Here is a 17722-nt window from a genome sequence, read left to right on the forward strand (position 1 = left end):
CCCACATGATAAAAAATGTTGAAAACATGTAAAACTGCATCAAACATTCACTATTTCTTGAAATATATTCATTTTTAAATATTACACATGCAGAAAGTTGTATATTAGTTTCATTATCTAGTATTTTTACCTGGCTAATCATATATTGGTTTATGCTCTGTTATTTCAAGCCTTGAGACAAATACATATGCACACTGGCTTCAATGTTAAAAACAATTATGTAATGTTCTTACCAACACATGGGACCAATATTCTCTATCACACAAGTGCCACCATTTCTGCAATAATGTATTGGACACTCTGAAAAGGAAGCATCACAAATGCCACTGTTAATTATAAACATTCTTGTAAGGAAGGAAGACATATTAGTGTTAGCTATTTCATTAAGCTTTACCTTGTATCATGTGCATATCTCTCACTTCCAATCTGACCAGGGCTCCCTGGTGTTCTAGATGGTTCTTGATCTCTTATGTATCTGAGTAACTTACTGTAAAAGAAGGTATTTCCCTGTAGATTAGGTAAAATCTCTTCATCTCTGAGATGTCTGCAAGACATGTTTTTGACCACACTAGATATTTGTGTTAATAGAACCATCTTTTACAGGCCATAGATGTCTCTGAGTGGTGGCAGATTAATGTTCTGTGTGGGTGGTCTGGCACTCCTGTACATACATATGCCCTGCCTTTGTGTCTATGAGTGTTTCTAACATAGTTCACATTGTCCTGTTTACCCCAGGCACTGTTCTGTCATTGCAGGCAATATTTTCTATTTTTCCATGGATGTTTATTTTCTAAGATTGTCTGAATAAATAATAAATACTTTAAAAAGTTAAGTCATATACTTTCACATGTTTTCTATTGCAGAAGCACTTTTTGTCCTTAGCTTCCTGTGGTCCATTTATTCACACTGTTTCCCTAATGCACCAAGGCTGGGACAACATTTCTTTGTCCCCATCTTTTTGTAAAAATATGACCATTCTTTCAGGATACCATTCCACCCTGCTTGGACTATGGTAGCTGTAATTATCGATGTAAATGTCTATGACTTTAAAATTTTAATATAATATTACAACAATTTTATTCTGAGTACCTGTTAAATATCTGACACTGAGGTAGACCCTGGGAATGTCATAAGTAATAATACTGGCAATTTAATGCATTTGATGAGGCTTTTATTACTTGAGCCAACAATCTGAGTTGGAATCAACTAATATTGAGAATGTTGGCCCTGCTACAGGGCGCCATTTCCAAGTGGCACAGGAAAACAGATATCCACCCAGCAGCCAGCACGGAGGAGGCAGACTGCACAGGTGACACCTGCCTTGCATATCAGAGAATCCTGTCTGGAGGCCTCTGGCAGGAGCCTTCTGATTTCCACCTTTGGATTGGGAACAGCACCTGCCACAGCACTCCATCTCCACATTGCTCAGGAAGCCAGCTATACACCCAGCGGTGCAGAGGAGATAGCCAGCACAGCCAGCATCCAGAGTTGATCTGGGCCTCAGCTACATACCCAAATACAACTAGAAGAGAGTGGGTCTCGGCTGCCACCTTTGCTCCTGTGACCGTGTAACAGATTGGTAGGCAGGGAGCACCAGAGTAGAGTATCACTTGGGAGACATATCACCAGGACTCCACCTGCACCCAGGAACTCAACAGCAAAAGAGCAATTTGTGTCAGGGGAAAGCAGATCACTCAGGGTGCCGAGATAGGCCTGTAGGCACATAGGAGGGGCAAGCACCAGCCAGTTAGAGTAGGACCAACTAATATCAGAGATAACCAGATGGCAAAAGGCAAATGTAGCAACATTGCTAACAGAAATCAAGGCAATATGGCACTATCTGAACCCAATTTTCCCATAACAGCAAGTCCTGGGTATGCCAACATACCAGGAAAGCAAGATTTGGATTTAAAATCACAGGTCATGATGCTGATGCTTCATGGAGGGTTTCAAGAAGGACATATATAACTCCCTTAAAGAAATACAGGAGAACACAAGCAAACAGGGAGAAGCCCTTGGAGAACTAAGGGAAAACACAACAAAACAGGTGAAGGAATTAAACAAAGCCATCCAGGATCTAAAGAAGAAGGTAGAAAAAATGATGAAATCACAAAGGGAAACAACTCAAGACATAGAAAACCTAGGAAAGAAGTCAGGAGTCATGGATCCAAGCATTAACAACAGAATACAAGAGATAGACTCTCAGATGCAAAAGATACCATACAAAACATTGACACAACAGTCAAAGAAAATGAAAAATGCAAAAAACTCCTGACCCAAAACATCCAGGAAATTCAGAACAAAATGAGAAGACCAAACCTAAGGATTATAGGTATAGAAGAGAGTGAAGATTTCCATCTTAAAGGGCCGGTAAATGTCTTCAACAAAATTATAGAAGAAAACTTCCCTAACCTAAAGAAAGAGATGCACATGAACATATAAGAAGCCTACAGAACTCCAAATAGATTTGACCAGAGCATAAATTCTTCCCATAATAATTAAAACACCAAATGTACTAAACAAATAAAGAATATTATTAAAAGCAGTAAGGAAAAAAGGTCAAGTAACATATAAAGATAGACCTATCAGAATTACACCGGACTTCTCACCAGAGGCTATGAAAGCAAGAATAGGCTGAGCAGATGTCATGCAGACCCTAAGGGAACACAAATGCCAACCCGGACTGCAATATCCTGCAAATCTCTCAATTACCATAGATGGAGAAACAAAGGTATTTCATGACAAAACCAAATTTACACAGTATATTTCCACAAATCCAGCCCTTCAAAGGATAATGAATGGAAAACACCAACAAAAGGAGGGAAACTACACACTAGAAAAAGCAAGGAAGCAATCTTCTTTCAACAAACCCCAAAGAAGATAACCACACAAACATAAAAATTACATCAAAAAATGGCAGGAAGCAACAATCACTATTCCTTAATATCTCTTAAGATCAATGTACTCAATTCCCCCAATAAAAAGACATAGACTAACAGACTGGATTCATGAAGAAGACCCAACATTTTGCTGCATACAAGAAACACATCTCAGTGTCAAAGACAAACACTATCTCAGAGTAAAAGACTGGAAAACAGTTTTCCAAGCAAATGGTCCCAGGAAATAAGCTGAAGTAGCCATTCTAATATCCAATAAAATAGACTTTCAACCAAAAGTCATCAAAAAAGGCACAGAAGGACACTTTATACTCCTCAAAGGAAAAATCTACCAGGAAAAGCTCTCAATTTTGAGCATCTATGCCCCAAATACAAGGACACCCTCATTCGTAAAGGAAACGTTACTAAAGCTTAAAGCACACATTGCATCCCACACAATAATTTTTGATAACTTCAATACCCTACTCTTCTCAATGGATAGATCAGGGAAACACAAACTAAACAGAGACACAGGTGAAACTAACAGAAGTTTTGGACCAAATGGATTTAATATATATATATATATATATATATATATATATATATATATACCATATTATTTACCATATTATTTACCATATTATTTACCATAAAACAGAACTCAACAGATATAAGAAGATCGAACTAATTCCATGCCACCTATCAGATCACTATGGAGTAAGGGTGGTCTTCAATAGCAACAAAAACAACAGAAAGCCCACATACACACGGAAGCTGAACAATGCTCTACTCAATGATACCTTGGTCAAGGAAGAAATAAGGAAAGAAATCAAAACCTTTTTAGAATTTAATGAAAATGAAGGCACAACATACCCAAATATATGGCACACAATGAAAGCAGTGCTAAGAGGAAAACTCATAGCTCTGAGTGGCTACAAAATGAAGCTGTAGAGAGCATACACTAGCACACTTAACAGCACACCTGAAAGCCTTGGAACAGAAAGAAGCTAATACATCCAAGAGGAGTAGAAGGCAGGAAATAATCAAACTCAAGGCTGAAATCAACCAAGTTGAAACAAAAAGAAGTATACAAAGAATCAATAAAACCAGGAGCTGTTTTTTTGAGAAAAACAACAAGATAGATAAACCATAAGCCAGACTAACCAGAGGGCACAGAGACAGTATACAAATTAACAAAATTGGAAATGAAAAGGGAGAAATAACAACAGAAACTGAGGAAATTTAAAAACTTATCAGAACCTATTTCAAAAGCCTATATTCAACACAACTTAAAAATATGTATTAAATGGACAATTTCCTAGAGAGATACCAACTACCAAAATCTAACCAGGATCAGATAGACCATCTAAACTTTCCTATAACTGCTAAAGAAATAGAAGAGGTCATTGACAGTCTCCCAACCAAAATAAGCACAGGAACAGATTGTTTTAGTGCTGAATTCCATCAGACCTTCAACGAAGACCTAAAACCAATACACTTTATTATTCCACAAAATAGAAACAGAAGGAACATCACCCAACTCGTTCTATGAAGCCACAATTTCACTGATACCAAAACTACACAATGATCCAACAAAAAAGAGAACCTTAGACCAATTTCCCTTATGAATACCGATGCAAAAATACTCAACAAAATTCTTGACAGTGAATTCAAGAACACATCAAAACGATCGTTCACCATGATCAAGTAGGCTTCATCCCAAGGATGCAGGATTGGTTCAATATTTGGAAATCCATCAATGTAATCCACTACATAAACAATCTAAAAAAATACCACATAGTTATTTCATTAGATGCTGAAAAAGCATTTGACAAAATTCAGCATCCTTTTCATGCTGAAAGTCTTGGAAAGAACAGGAATTCAAGGCCAATACCTAAACATAATAAAAGCAATATACAGCAAACCAGTAGTCAACATCAAACTAAATGGAGTGAAACTTGTAGCAAATAGTGTTAGGGAAGAAAAAGCTGGGCAAGGCAAGGGAGTCTGAAAATAGCATATGTTTAGTATCTACTGTCAAGTGTCATTTTTGATTCTAAAATATTTCAACAATTTGCTTTCCCAGTAGTGTCTTTCCTATCTTGGCCTCCCTTGGTTTTATTTAAGTAACTAGTGGTTACAGAGTTTGCACTTTGAGTAAAAACCCATCTTTCCTTGAAGTGATGTTCCTCTTTGAACAGAACAGATTTGAAATTTCTTTCAAATACAAGAAACTAGATGCTCTAAGAAAAGAAGCCCAATAATCATGAGACACAAGTAGGTGCAGATATTTCATGCTTATTTCCCCTTAGTGCAGTTTAATATTTTTCAAATAATGGTTTTGTTATATTGCAGAAAGGAAAACCAACCAAAACAACAAAATAAAAACAAACAAACAAACAAACAAAAACAATAATCTAAGTGTGATGCTCTAAGGCTTACAATCTATACAGCAAGCTTTGCTGACTTCCTTCTGTAGTCACTAATATCCTCTGTGATCATCAACAGGATGCTATGGGACCATCAGTATGTGCTTCCTTGTATCCTGGGGAAAGAACATGGATGCTGACTAGTGCAAGAGGCATTCTGTTGCTGGTGATGGTGGTAGTAGTGTATGTGTATATATATATATGTGCATTTGTGTGTGTGTGTGTGTGTGTGTGTGTGTGTGTGTGTGTGAATGTGGAGGCTAAAGGATAAGCTCAGGTGTCTCGCCACATTACCATCTTCTATTTCTTTGTTATTTTTATTAGCTTGTTTAATGTTTAATTGTTTGCTTGAAGCAGTGTCTATAACTACCCTAGAGATCACCAACCAGATATCTACCAGTCTCTCCCTCTCCGGGACTTAGATTGGAAGTGTACCAACATGGCAGCTTTCATCTATCTATCTATCTATCTATCTATCTATCTATCTATCTATCTATCTATCTATCTATCTATCTATCTATCTAACTATCTATCTATCATCTATGTGTGCTCAATCGCCTCACCATGGGCTTTCAAAGCAAGTACTTTGTAGGTGGATCTTTCCGTAGCCTCAATGCTTGCATGCTGACAGAGTTGTGGATTATTTCTGTGAAGACTTTATACATTCATAACAGATCATTACATGGAAATACAGACTATTTTTATTTTAATCTTCTCTGAGAAATTTTGAGCACTAAATGAAGTTGAGATGGGAATGGATATGGTTTGTTACACATGAAGAGGTCCATTATTTTTAGAACATAGTGGAAGGACCCATGTGAGCATATGACAGCACATGGCCTCTTGTTCTGGAGCACAGTGACCTCTCTCACCTGCCTGACCCTCTGGCCTTGGTTATTATGATCCTGTGTCTAGAAGACAATATAACTCACTGCCATACAACATTTGTGGGGGAGTTCACATTTATTCTCATTCTGGTTTATCACTTTAAACACAGACAAGCACACACATAAGCAGGTCCTCTATCCTTAAATATGCAAGTAGATACCTATTCTTTCAGCAGAATAAAGTAGCATTTTGAATGTGGCATCTGCTACATTGAATTTTGGGGGGAGAAATATTGTCACACGAGCTCCAATTTTCTCTGGGTGTTACCTGGTATCAGATATTTATGACCTAGGTGAGTTTGGGATTTAAGTTCATTTTTTTTTTCATTTAAAATGATCTATCAATCTATCTATTATCTACAGAGAGATGAATGTATATACATACACATATACACATACACATACATACACACACACACACACACACAGAGAGAGAGAAAGAGAGAGAGAGAAAGAAAGAGAGAGAGACAGATGGATTTATGGCAGTTGGGAAGATAAAATTATAGTTAAAAATTTTCTGAGGAACCACCAGACTGATTTCCAGAGTGGCTGTACCAGCTTGCAATTCCACCAGCAGTGGAGGAGTGTTCCTCTTTCTCCATATCCTTGTCAACACCTGCTGTTTCCTGAGTTTTTTTTTTAATTTATCGATATATTTATTTACATTTCAAATGATTTCCCCTTTTCTGGACCCCCACTCCCCGAATGTCCCATAAGCCCCCTTCCCTCCCCCTGTTTTCCCACCCAACCCTTCCCACTTCCCTGTTCTGATTTTGTTCTATACTGCTTCACTGAGTCTTTCCAGAACAAGGGGCCACTCCTCCATTCTTCTTGTATCTCATTTGATGTGTGGATTATGTTTTGGGTATTCCAGTTTTCTAGGTTAATGTCCACTTATTAGTGAGTGCATACCATGATTCATCTTTTGAGTCTGGGTTACCTGACTTAGTATGATGTTCTCCAGCTCCATCCATTTGCCTAGGAATTTCATGAATTCATGGTATGCACTCACTGATAAGCGGATATTAGCCTAGAAACTTGGAATTCCCAAGATACAATCCCCATATCAAATGATGTCCAAGAAGAAGGAAGGAGTGGCCCCTGGTTCTGGAAAGGCTCAGTGCAGCAGTGTAGGGGAATACCAGAACAGGGAAGTGGGAAGGGGTGGATGGGGCAACGGGGAGAGAAGAGGGCTTATGGGACTTTCGGGGAGTGGGGAGGCAGAAAAGGGGAAATTATTTGAAATGTAAATAAAGAATATATCAAATAAGAAATGCAATTAATAAAAAAAGAAAAGAAAAAAATTTCTATATTAAAAAGTTATACATATTAAGCATTAAATATTTTTTCTCACTCATCTCTGAATAGGAAGAATTCCTTGAATGGCCAAGAACCTAAACTACATTTTCATCCAGTGCATCTCCAGCTTCTCCTCATCCTATCTCCTAGTGCTGTAAGCACCATCGCCAGTGTCTGAAGGCCTGCTGTGAGCCAAGTACAGTCTGAACAGTCTGACATATGTTGTTTTACTCAGCCCTCAGAACATTGTGTGGAAATGGAAGCTCAATGGGATGAGCCAAAGTTATTTGGGTTATTAGTGAAGAACAACAGACTAAAGACTAGTTATTTACCATACAGAGTTGTTTTTCTAAAAGTGTCAAATGTTTTATTATTTACTTCAGTTCCAAAGTGTGGGGTCTGTGCACTATTATTGCATGAAATGCACACAATAATCTGTGTATGGTTTAAAGTGATGTATGGATCCTAAAACGTATAGGACGTTATGTCAAGTCCCATCTTTCATGTACGTGTAAAGTGTGTGCACAGTGAATGTGTATTGTGGGGATTTATGCGTGTATGACTTTGAAGAAGCTATGTGATAGCCTGGTATCTTTTAGGAGACATGATCCATATTGGTTTTAAGATGGGCTATTTCTCTGGGTCCTACGTCTTGCCACAATATGCTTAACTTTATCATTAGCGAGTACCAGAGAAATAAGTGTCTTTCTCCAGAAATGGGATGATAAGCATGCACCACTGAACCTGGATTTTTTCATACTGGTGCTCTAGATCTGAACTCATATTTTCATTCTGTTTTCTAATATTTTGAGATACCTCCACAAGGGACATAGGAAGGATTACTATGTCTCTGAGATTTGAAGTAGTTCCAAAATGCTGGGAATTGTTAGGGTTTTCATTTTGTTTTACCATCTGAAACTTTATGAAGGTATGTCGTCATCACACATTGAAGGTATTAGACCTTCAATGTCTCATCCTACAATTTTATACTTTGATGTTATTTTCTAATTATATTTGCAGTAGAATATGTCATAATTATAGTCTTATTTTACCACAGACTTTACAAACTGCTAGCACTGCACATAATTAGAAGAATCGCTTTCAGTTTAATTTCAGTTTGAGGAATTCTTGATGATTTCTTCTTCGGTCACATAATCAATCACAACTTTATAATACTATGACCTTCTAATGCAACTTGCAGGGGCAACAAAATTCATTGAAATATTCACACTGTGTCTGGATTTGATGTTCTTAATGACCAACTTAAAACCTGAATGTGCAAGGCCAGATGCTCACCATCTGCTGGGAGGCCACTGTGGGGAGTGTTGGCCACTGCAATGATAGAGACCCTCAAAATCTATGTAAGGCAACCATAAAAGAAGCTGATGTGTGGAAAATAGAAATGTATGGTGTACATTGCCAGATATATATCATGAATCTATCTTGAAGGCATTCTTATAAGCATACATTTTAACTTTATCATATTTGATAGGAGATCCCAAAGTATATAAAAATAAAGAAAGCATAATATGGATTTTATCGATGACAATGGCTTCACTAATTCTTTATGTCACTCCATCCCAACAGCTATGTCAGTGTGACCTGAACTTTGTAAGGGGATTGTGAATGATGGGTACTTGACTGAAATAGACAGTGTCTATCACTCAGTATACGCATGGCAAAGCTTCTGTTTCTCTGCCCTTATTTTTAATGGTACTTAATGTCAGAGCAAGCACTAAATCATAGTTCAGTTTGATTGGTGCTCATAAATGGATATCCTCAAGGAAATCTCACCTTCACATAGACATAAGCAAAGGGTCAAGTGGCAAAGAACAAATGTGTATTACTATTACTTTGTTGGTCTCTTTATCCATTTCTTTATTGCCAAGTTTCACTGTATAGGTCAGGGTGGACTCTAACTGTCCCTACCCCAGCTTCTGTGGGATGAGGCCTGAATCACCATGCATCTCTATCTCCAGCATCTTCTTTACTCTCTTTCAACAAAGTAACAGGTCTTCCTTTGGGGTTACTTATCTGAGGTCTAAGATGCCTAGTAATGGAATAATGTGAAACAATCACGCTGTTGTATATTATCTTTGTATATTTGGTAGAATTATATCTGATTACTTATTCATATATTTATATACTCATAAATATAAGAACTTAATAAATGGCTATTTTGTGAACTAAAACTATATCCTACTTGACTCATATAATTCATAATTCCGTATGTATCTTTAAATATATAAAATATATTCTTACCTACACTTGGCATAAAATATTTTCAACTTAATAAGAATTATGATCAACTATATCTCCTATTCCTGATTTATATTATCTTTTAGTTTTGACAGGATTATATTGCCTCCAATGCTCTACTATTTTATGAACCCCCAGCATGAAATAAAAATTCAATTACTCAGGAGAGAAGATAGCAATGGACTATGCCATGGAATTTTATATAATATAATATTGGATTTTTAGAGCAGTTTTTATACATAGAACAACTGATGTACATCATCAGCTTGTATGCTTTATGAATGCTCCAAGGTCAGAAAAATAAACAATATTTGAAAGGAAAACTAAGATTTATTATGTTTATGGAAAATTATAACATTAAATTATATAATAGTCTCTTCAAAAAGTAGGAAAATGGATGAAACTTCATAAAGACACTAACATTATATTGTAGGCTTTCCTTATTAAAAAACACTATGAATGTTTATAGATTATTAAATACTAAGGACCACAAATTATTTCAAATTAAAATTGTATGTTGTTTTTCTTCGTGTTACATAGTATGGATGGTGTTTTTATTGTATGTTCATGTGTGTGTGTGTATGTGTTCATGTATGTGTGTTTGTGTGTGTGTTTGTGTGTGTGTGTGTGCGTGTGTGTGTTTGTGTGCATGTGTGTGTATGGGGGGTGGGGGAGAGCATACATAAGTGTGTAGAGGCCAAATATAAATGTTGGCTGTTTTCTCTCTCCAACCTATTTTTTTCAGATAGGCTCTTACAGAAACTACAAGTTCACTGGTTCAAATCCCAATGATCGTCCTCTTCCTGTCCTCCCAATGTCAGAGTTACATTTAACCACCATGCCTACTCTTTTACCTGGATGCTTGGAATCTGAACTCAGGTCCTCATGCCTGCGTGGAGAGTACTTTATTAACTGCGCCATTTGTCTGTATCTAGTTTTCATTATTTAGTGAACACTTTATCAAATAATAAAGGGTTCATTACTCATTTATAAACTTTTAAATAATCCAGGATGTCAACATTCCTTCTGTCTCCAAACCCACACTATAAATCCCTGCCTATAATACTTTAAAAAATCTACTTTTAATATTTTATCACCTCAGATTTAGTTAATGGTTTGTATGGCAAAGAAATGTTGAAAAGAAGAGGAGTACCTGAGCAGCTGGATTCATCCACTTGAAAGTCCTCGCAGTGGGCAGTACCATCACAGCGCTGCTGGGCTGGGATACAGCGGCCGGATGCGTTGCACACCAAAGCTCCACGGGGGCAGGTCTGATTGGCTGAAAAAACTGAGGGTGATGGAAATGAGCAATGGTATCAAGTAAATTTGTTTTTGAGTGAGTTTCTTCTCATAATGAAATGATAAGTTGTCGTATTATTTTTATAAAAAAAAAGTTTTATTTTTGAAAAGAACCCTTGGGAATTTTATTTTATTCCAAGTTCAGCAGTTAACACTGGCTTCTCTTCCAAAGGACTTAGATTTGATTTTTAGAATGTTCATGACAGTTCATAACTATTTTTAACACCAGTTCTAGAGAATTTGATGTGTTTTTTTGGGTTCTGCAAGCATCAAGCAAACAGGTGGTTCTCAGATATATTTGAAAGCAAAGTGCATAAAAAATGTTTATGGGGACACCTATACACATAACGTACATTTTTTCTTTTTCTTTTTCTTTTTTTTTTATTCGATGTATTCTTTATTTACATTTCAAATGATTTCCCATTTTCTGGGTCCCCACTCCCCGCAAGTCCCATAAGCCCTCTTCCCTCCCCCTGTTCCTCCATCAACTCTTTTTTTCTATATTAAATTTTTTTACTCAATATATTTTTTATTTATATTTCAAGTGATTTCCCCTTTTCTGACTTCCCACTCCCTGAAAGTCCCATAAGCCCTCTTCCCTCCCCCTGTTCCCCCATCCACCCCTTCCCACATCCCTGTTTTGGTATTGCCCTACACTGCTACACTGAGTCTTTCCATAACCAGGGGCCACTCTTCCGTTCTTCTTGGACATCATTTGATGTGTGGATTATGTTTTGGGTATTCCAATTTTCCAGGCTAATATGCACTTATTAGTGAGTACATTTTAGGCCTTTATTTTCTTGAAATTTTCATGCATGTATAGAGTGATATATAATTATATTCTCTCAAATGTCCTGTCAAACTGTCCCCATATTCTACTTGACACATGTCCTTCCTAATTCCTATCATTTTAAAAACTAGCTAGTGATGTCCATATGGGAGTCGGGCTTCTACTAGAGTATGAGAATCTTCTCAGTTTCCACATCCTAAGAGTGAGTCTTCCTCTTCCAGCAACTTTCAATTAATAATATTTTCTCAGTTATGGGAGGGGCCAAGAGATCCTCCCACCCACCCTATCTATGCCACAGTTTTGATTGGCTTGATCTTGTGCTGATAATGTGCAGGTAACCACAGCTGCTGTGAGGCGAGCTCAGTAGCACACATGGAACAAGAAGCAGTTCTTTAAACACAATTTAAATTAACATGTAACTTCCATGAAATTTCAAGAACAAAATACTGATTTCCAGGGACTCAGTTTCATGTGTGCCCACAATTGACAGAACTTAATCTTTAATGGGGACTCTATTTCGACATAGAGCCTTAAAGAAATGAAGTGAAGACATCAAGCTAAGACCCTCACCAAATGTTATTAATATCCTTATGAGAAGGATGAGGAAGGGAGAGGAGAAAGTGAGGGAGATGGTAAGAGGAGGGGTCAGTGTGAGAGATAACAAGCTCTTTTCTGGACTTTTCAAGAAGATGGCAAATACTAAAATCTTTCTGGACCTTCAATTTCTAAAAAGTTTAAAAACTACGAGTAGTCACTGTGTATCTGTTAGACCATAACTGTTTCCTGAAACTTAGTACGTAGCACTCATGTGGCTCTAGTACATTGGCTTCATTCTGATGGAAGCAGAGAACTTCCTTGTTTGGGTTCTGAAGCAAGTTTGGCCTGACTTTAGAGCACATGGATAGGTGAGGGGTACTTTGCTCACAAACCCCTAGATTATCATGGAAAGAATGTTTGTTAAACCTCAATAGAATTCTCTAAAGTTTAAAAACAGAGATTCCAGCCTGTCACAGAACATTTTCTGTGGGTAGGAAAACAGGAGTCTAAAAGACAATCATCTTGAGTAGCAAGCAAAATGGCACAAAGAGATCAGTCACAGACATTTCTTCCAAAAAAGCTGGTAGTGAAGCATTGTGAAAAATTAACGGACTGTGGTGTTTATTTTACGTGCTTTGTAGAAGTTGAAATACTCTAAGAATGAGGACTCTAAGGTGTTTGTGATTTTAGGTGGGAATATCAATACTAATCTGAAGGGCTTTTTCTATATCAAAATCAAGCTTTCTAGCTATCAGACTGTTCACATGAAAGAATAGTGAGACCAATATTTTAAAATAATTCATATAGAGTGCTACCATGCCACTGGAAATGTAATGTGCATTAATATCAGGCCAGAAATTAGAGATTGGACCAAGAATCCAAAGCTGCTAGCTTCTATGTCTTAGAAGCAAGTAGAATAAATGTTGTGTTTTACATGGGACAGCAGCCTGAAGCCAGGGCCTCCTTGCCAGGTGCCCCTCATAAAGCCATTTTAAACTAAAGCTTACTGGTTTACAGGAAGTCATAGTCATAAGGAATCTAGAGAAGGGAAATAAGAAGGGGAGGGTTCATTTTAGTGCCAAGGACTGTTTCCTAATGCACATAGAATACAGAAGTAAATCCATCCAGATTCGAGTACTAAGGAGTAGACTGCTTTACAGAACTATTGAAGTTGTGTATAGTTTAGTCTACTCTCCCTGGATTTCTCCAGGAGCACCACAGATTCTATTTAATCGAATAGTTCTTCTCATATTTTATCCTTTGCCTCTGACCATGAAAGGGTTAAAATATTTCCCTCATGCATATTTACTGTTCTAGGGAAGACACATGAAAAACAGCAGTTGGGAGATCACTTGGACCTCTTAACAGCATTAGGTAAAAGTCACTCTCCATCACAGAAGGAAAAGGCAATACCTTCAGTTTAGGGCAAGAATCTGAGAGCAAAATAACGCAGTAGAGACACAGTTACAATATCTCTGGTGTTATAGTAATTATTTATTCCCATCTGGGGCTTCTACCCCAATTAAACCATTTATGTTCCTGGATGAAAGACACACTCAGCCTTTATTTTTACAATAAGCCCTAAATAACACAAGAGCTGGGCAGCTGTGTGCCCTCCATGCTGTTAGAATCTACTTTCCTATCAACAACCACAAGTTATTACTATGTTCAGTCTGGGCTGCTCTAAGCTCCAATGGGGCAGCCCTCTGGGCCATGTTCTCTTGACTCCTAGCCCATGGCTGCTTCTCCTTCCTCCCCCTTCTCCACCTGGTCCTCCCTTCTCCCCATCCCCCCAAGCCCACACAACCTCAATTGCACCTATGTCTCTTCTGCTCAGTTATTGGCTGTTGGAATCTTTATTTACCAACCAGAAATAACTTGAGGGCAGTGTCACAGGGGTATGTGTAGACTCCATGTCTTGGAGACCTGTACTTAGTATTACAATAGACATTAAAAGACAAAACCTAAACGATTCCACTTTTTGTACAGTAAAAGGCTCTTTTCTCACAGATACAAATTGAACATAATGACAATTATTTACAGCTTCCCACAGCTGCTACCTTTACAGTTTACTACCGTGCGTTCATTCCTATATATACACCCTTGACCAAACTGCTTCTTCTGATTTCTACTTTGTATGGGGTATCTGTGTCATGCAAAACTCTTTATTTCTGCCAACTTGTTTTGTAGTTTAATTCATAGGCCCAGTTAGATCTTGGAGGACAGAAGAGAAGGTTTTCTGCCTCTACAATCATGTCTTCTCAGTATCTTTCAGTGAGTATTGAAAATACTTTTAAAAAGTCACCTATATTAATTGTGCCTACGGATGGCTTTACGCACTTGTGAATGCAGCTCTCCACGGGTGGGTGCCAGGAACCAAACACAGGTTCTGTGCAAGAGTAGTATATGATCTGGAAACTGCATTCCTCAGAGAACCACTGAGCCATCTCTCTAGGGATTTATTATAATATTTTTATATGTACTTATTATTAATTGTTCCCCTCTCCCATCCTCTTGCCATACTTTTTGTAGTTGGTCCCCTTCATTCCCAACACCCCTTCTGCTCTTAGGTAACCAATGCTTGTTTTATTGATTGTTGATTGATCGATTGATTGATTGATTGACATCTTAGGTATTCCTTTAGATTTTGTCTAGCTTTTTTTAAGTATTATTTTATCTCATCCATACATGCAACATCACTTATTATATGCTGATGGCAAGAATCCTTCTATGTCCTGTGCTTTTCTTTTGATCTTTGTGTATACATTTCCAAATACACTCTCAACATTCATTTCCATGTGTCTATGCCACAGATTACCTGGATACCACATCAAAAAGGATGTCATGATCCCCCCAAAGAGCTTCCTGTTTCCCTTATTTTCACAGCTGTCACCTTGCACATGAGCTTTCCTAATGCCCAGAATAGATAATTCTGAGTTCCTTTCTTTTCCTCCTCACCTAATAGCATCCTAAATCATCATAATTTTTGTCACATACCACATAAGTTTTACAATTATTTCCATAGTAATCTCCATTATAGAAAACAAAGGCTTCAAAATAGGCAGTTGAGGGCCAGGAGAAGAAATCTGAAGATGAACCTTAGATTTTATGTGTGTACACCAGATATTAAGCCATTAGAAACAACGAATTCATGAAATTCTTAGGCAAATGGATGGAGCTAGAGAATATCATACTCAGTGAGGTAACCCAGACTCAAAAGGTGAATCATGATATGCACTCACTAATAAGTGGATATTAACCTAGAAAACTGGAATACCCAAAACATAATCCACACATCAAATGAGGTACAAGAAGAAAGGAGGAGTGGCCCCTGGTTCTGGAAAGACTCAGTGAAACAGTATTCAGCAAAACCAGAACGGGGAAGTGGGAAGGGGTGGGTGGGAGGACAGGGGAAGAGAAGGGGGCTTACGGGACTTTCGGGGAGTGGGGGGGCTAGAAAAGGGGAAATCATTTGAAATGTAAATAAATTATATCGAATAAAAAAATTAAAAAAAAAGAAAAGAAAACCAGAAAGAAAAAAAAAAACATGACACAAAAAGTTCCATTATGATATCTTAGATAGTTAGGGCTTCTATTGCCATAATAGAACATCATGGTCCAAAAGCAAGCTGGGATGGAAAGGGTTTATTTGGCTTACATTTCCATATTACTCTTCATTATTGAAGGAAGTCAGGACAGGAACTCATACAAAGAAGGAACCTGCAGGTAGGATCTGACACAGAGGCCATGGAGGAGTGTCGCTTACTGACGGCTCATCATGGTTTTCTCAGCCTTCTCTCTTAGAGAACCCAGGACCAAAGGATGGAGCCTTCCCCCCAAATACTAGTTAAGAAAATGTACTAACCTGGACCAATGGGGGATCACAGAGACTGAACCACCAACCAAAGAGCATGCATGGGCTGGACCTAGGTCACCTACACGTATGTACCAGATGTGCAGCTTGGTTTCCTTCCACGTCCCCTAACAATTAGACTGGGGGCTGCCTCTGGCTCTCTTGGCTCCTTCTGGATCCCTTACATCTAGCTAGGCTGCTTTGTCTGACCTCACTTGGAAGGGATGTGCATAGTTGATATGACAGAGCAGGGTGGTACTTGTGTGAGGACTTCCCTTCTCAGAGGAGAAGCATAAGGGGGAAGAGGTGGGGTCATGTGAGGGTGGGACTGAAGGGAGGGAAGGCTGTGATGAGAAGGTAAAGTGAATAAATAAACAAATTAATAAAGAAAAGAAAAAAGAAATGCCTTACAGTTGGATCTCATGGACACATTTTTCCTAAAGTTCCCTCCTCCCAGATAACTTTAGGTTGTGACACATTATCATCAAACCAGTAGGGTCAAAAAGGGTGCTACTTTGTCTGTAAAGAAATGAAAAATTTACATTTTATGCAATGGCATTGAGATTTTATACGATGTCTTGAAATACTTGGTGAGTTGTGTTCCTTAAACACTTCTATTGTGTGCTGCTTGTTGTAGCACTCTACCCCTTATCCTGTTCTCATGTGAACTCCCTTCAGGAAGAGAGTTCCCAATAACTAACTGCTCTGAAGCTTAATTTACAATGAATATCTTAAAATCACAAGGACTTTGTACTCTCCTAAGCTTCTCTTGAAATAACATTCTACCTTGAAGACAAATATCAGATGACCAGATTAAACATCATAGTATTTATGTCAACCAAATCATATTAGATCTCTGATGGAATGGCAATATGTAAGCTGGCAAGGTTTATCCCAAATCAGCTCCCTTAGCTTACTTCACCAATAACAAAATAGTACAAGACTAAGACCTGAGGTGCTTTGTTTGTTTGTTTGTTTGTTTATCAAAGGGAGAAAAACAAGGGAAGGAAGAAAGCAGAACAATCCTCATGTCTAAGGCAGAGAAACAGCTTCACTGATGTGTGAATAAAATCTTTAATTTGCAGAGGCTGTCTCCCACCGTTTCATTTATTTTACTCCTTTCCCAGTAATTGTATTTCTGGATGCCTAGCTGATTACTAAGCCCCATGTACCTCATCCCTTGTTTCTTTCATATGGTTCTATCTCCAAATGACTTGTTGTAATGTGAAAACTATGGTCGCTGTTATGTTTTATGGAATTCAAAAAATATAATGTAGAAATAAAATGAAGAACTAAGAAAATAAATAAGTAGGATGTTAGTGGCTTTTGAATTCTACTGTGATTAGGTAATCATCTTTAAGTATAAGCAATTACTCCTCAACATTTTCTCCCCTTTCTATTCAAAATATACTACACATACTGAGATGGCAAGTGCTGACGGTAGGGCGTGGGGTTTATGTGCACTTGAACAAATTCTTCTACTCTCATGGGTT

General features: G+C 37.8%; 1 protein-coding gene across 1 annotated transcript in view; it reads right to left on the bottom strand.

Moving 5' to 3' along the window:
- Malrd1 (MAM and LDL receptor class A domain containing 1) overlaps positions 1 to 17722 on the bottom strand; it is a 719676-nt gene that overhangs the window by 108088 nt on the left and 593866 nt on the right. Inside the window, exons 34-35 of the mRNA XM_052156848.1 lie at positions 10904 to 11029; positions 234 to 300 (exon numbers count right to left, since the gene is read on the bottom strand). Coding sequence (XP_052012808.1) covers positions 234 to 300; positions 10904 to 11029 — 193 coding nt within the window. The remainder of the gene's footprint in view (positions 1 to 233; positions 301 to 10903; positions 11030 to 17722) is intronic.

This window comes from Apodemus sylvaticus, chromosome 14, assembly GCF_947179515.1.
Source record: "Apodemus sylvaticus chromosome 14, mApoSyl1.1, whole genome shotgun sequence".
In the NCBI taxonomy this organism is placed as follows: Eukaryota; Metazoa; Chordata; class Mammalia; order Rodentia; family Muridae; genus Apodemus; species Apodemus sylvaticus.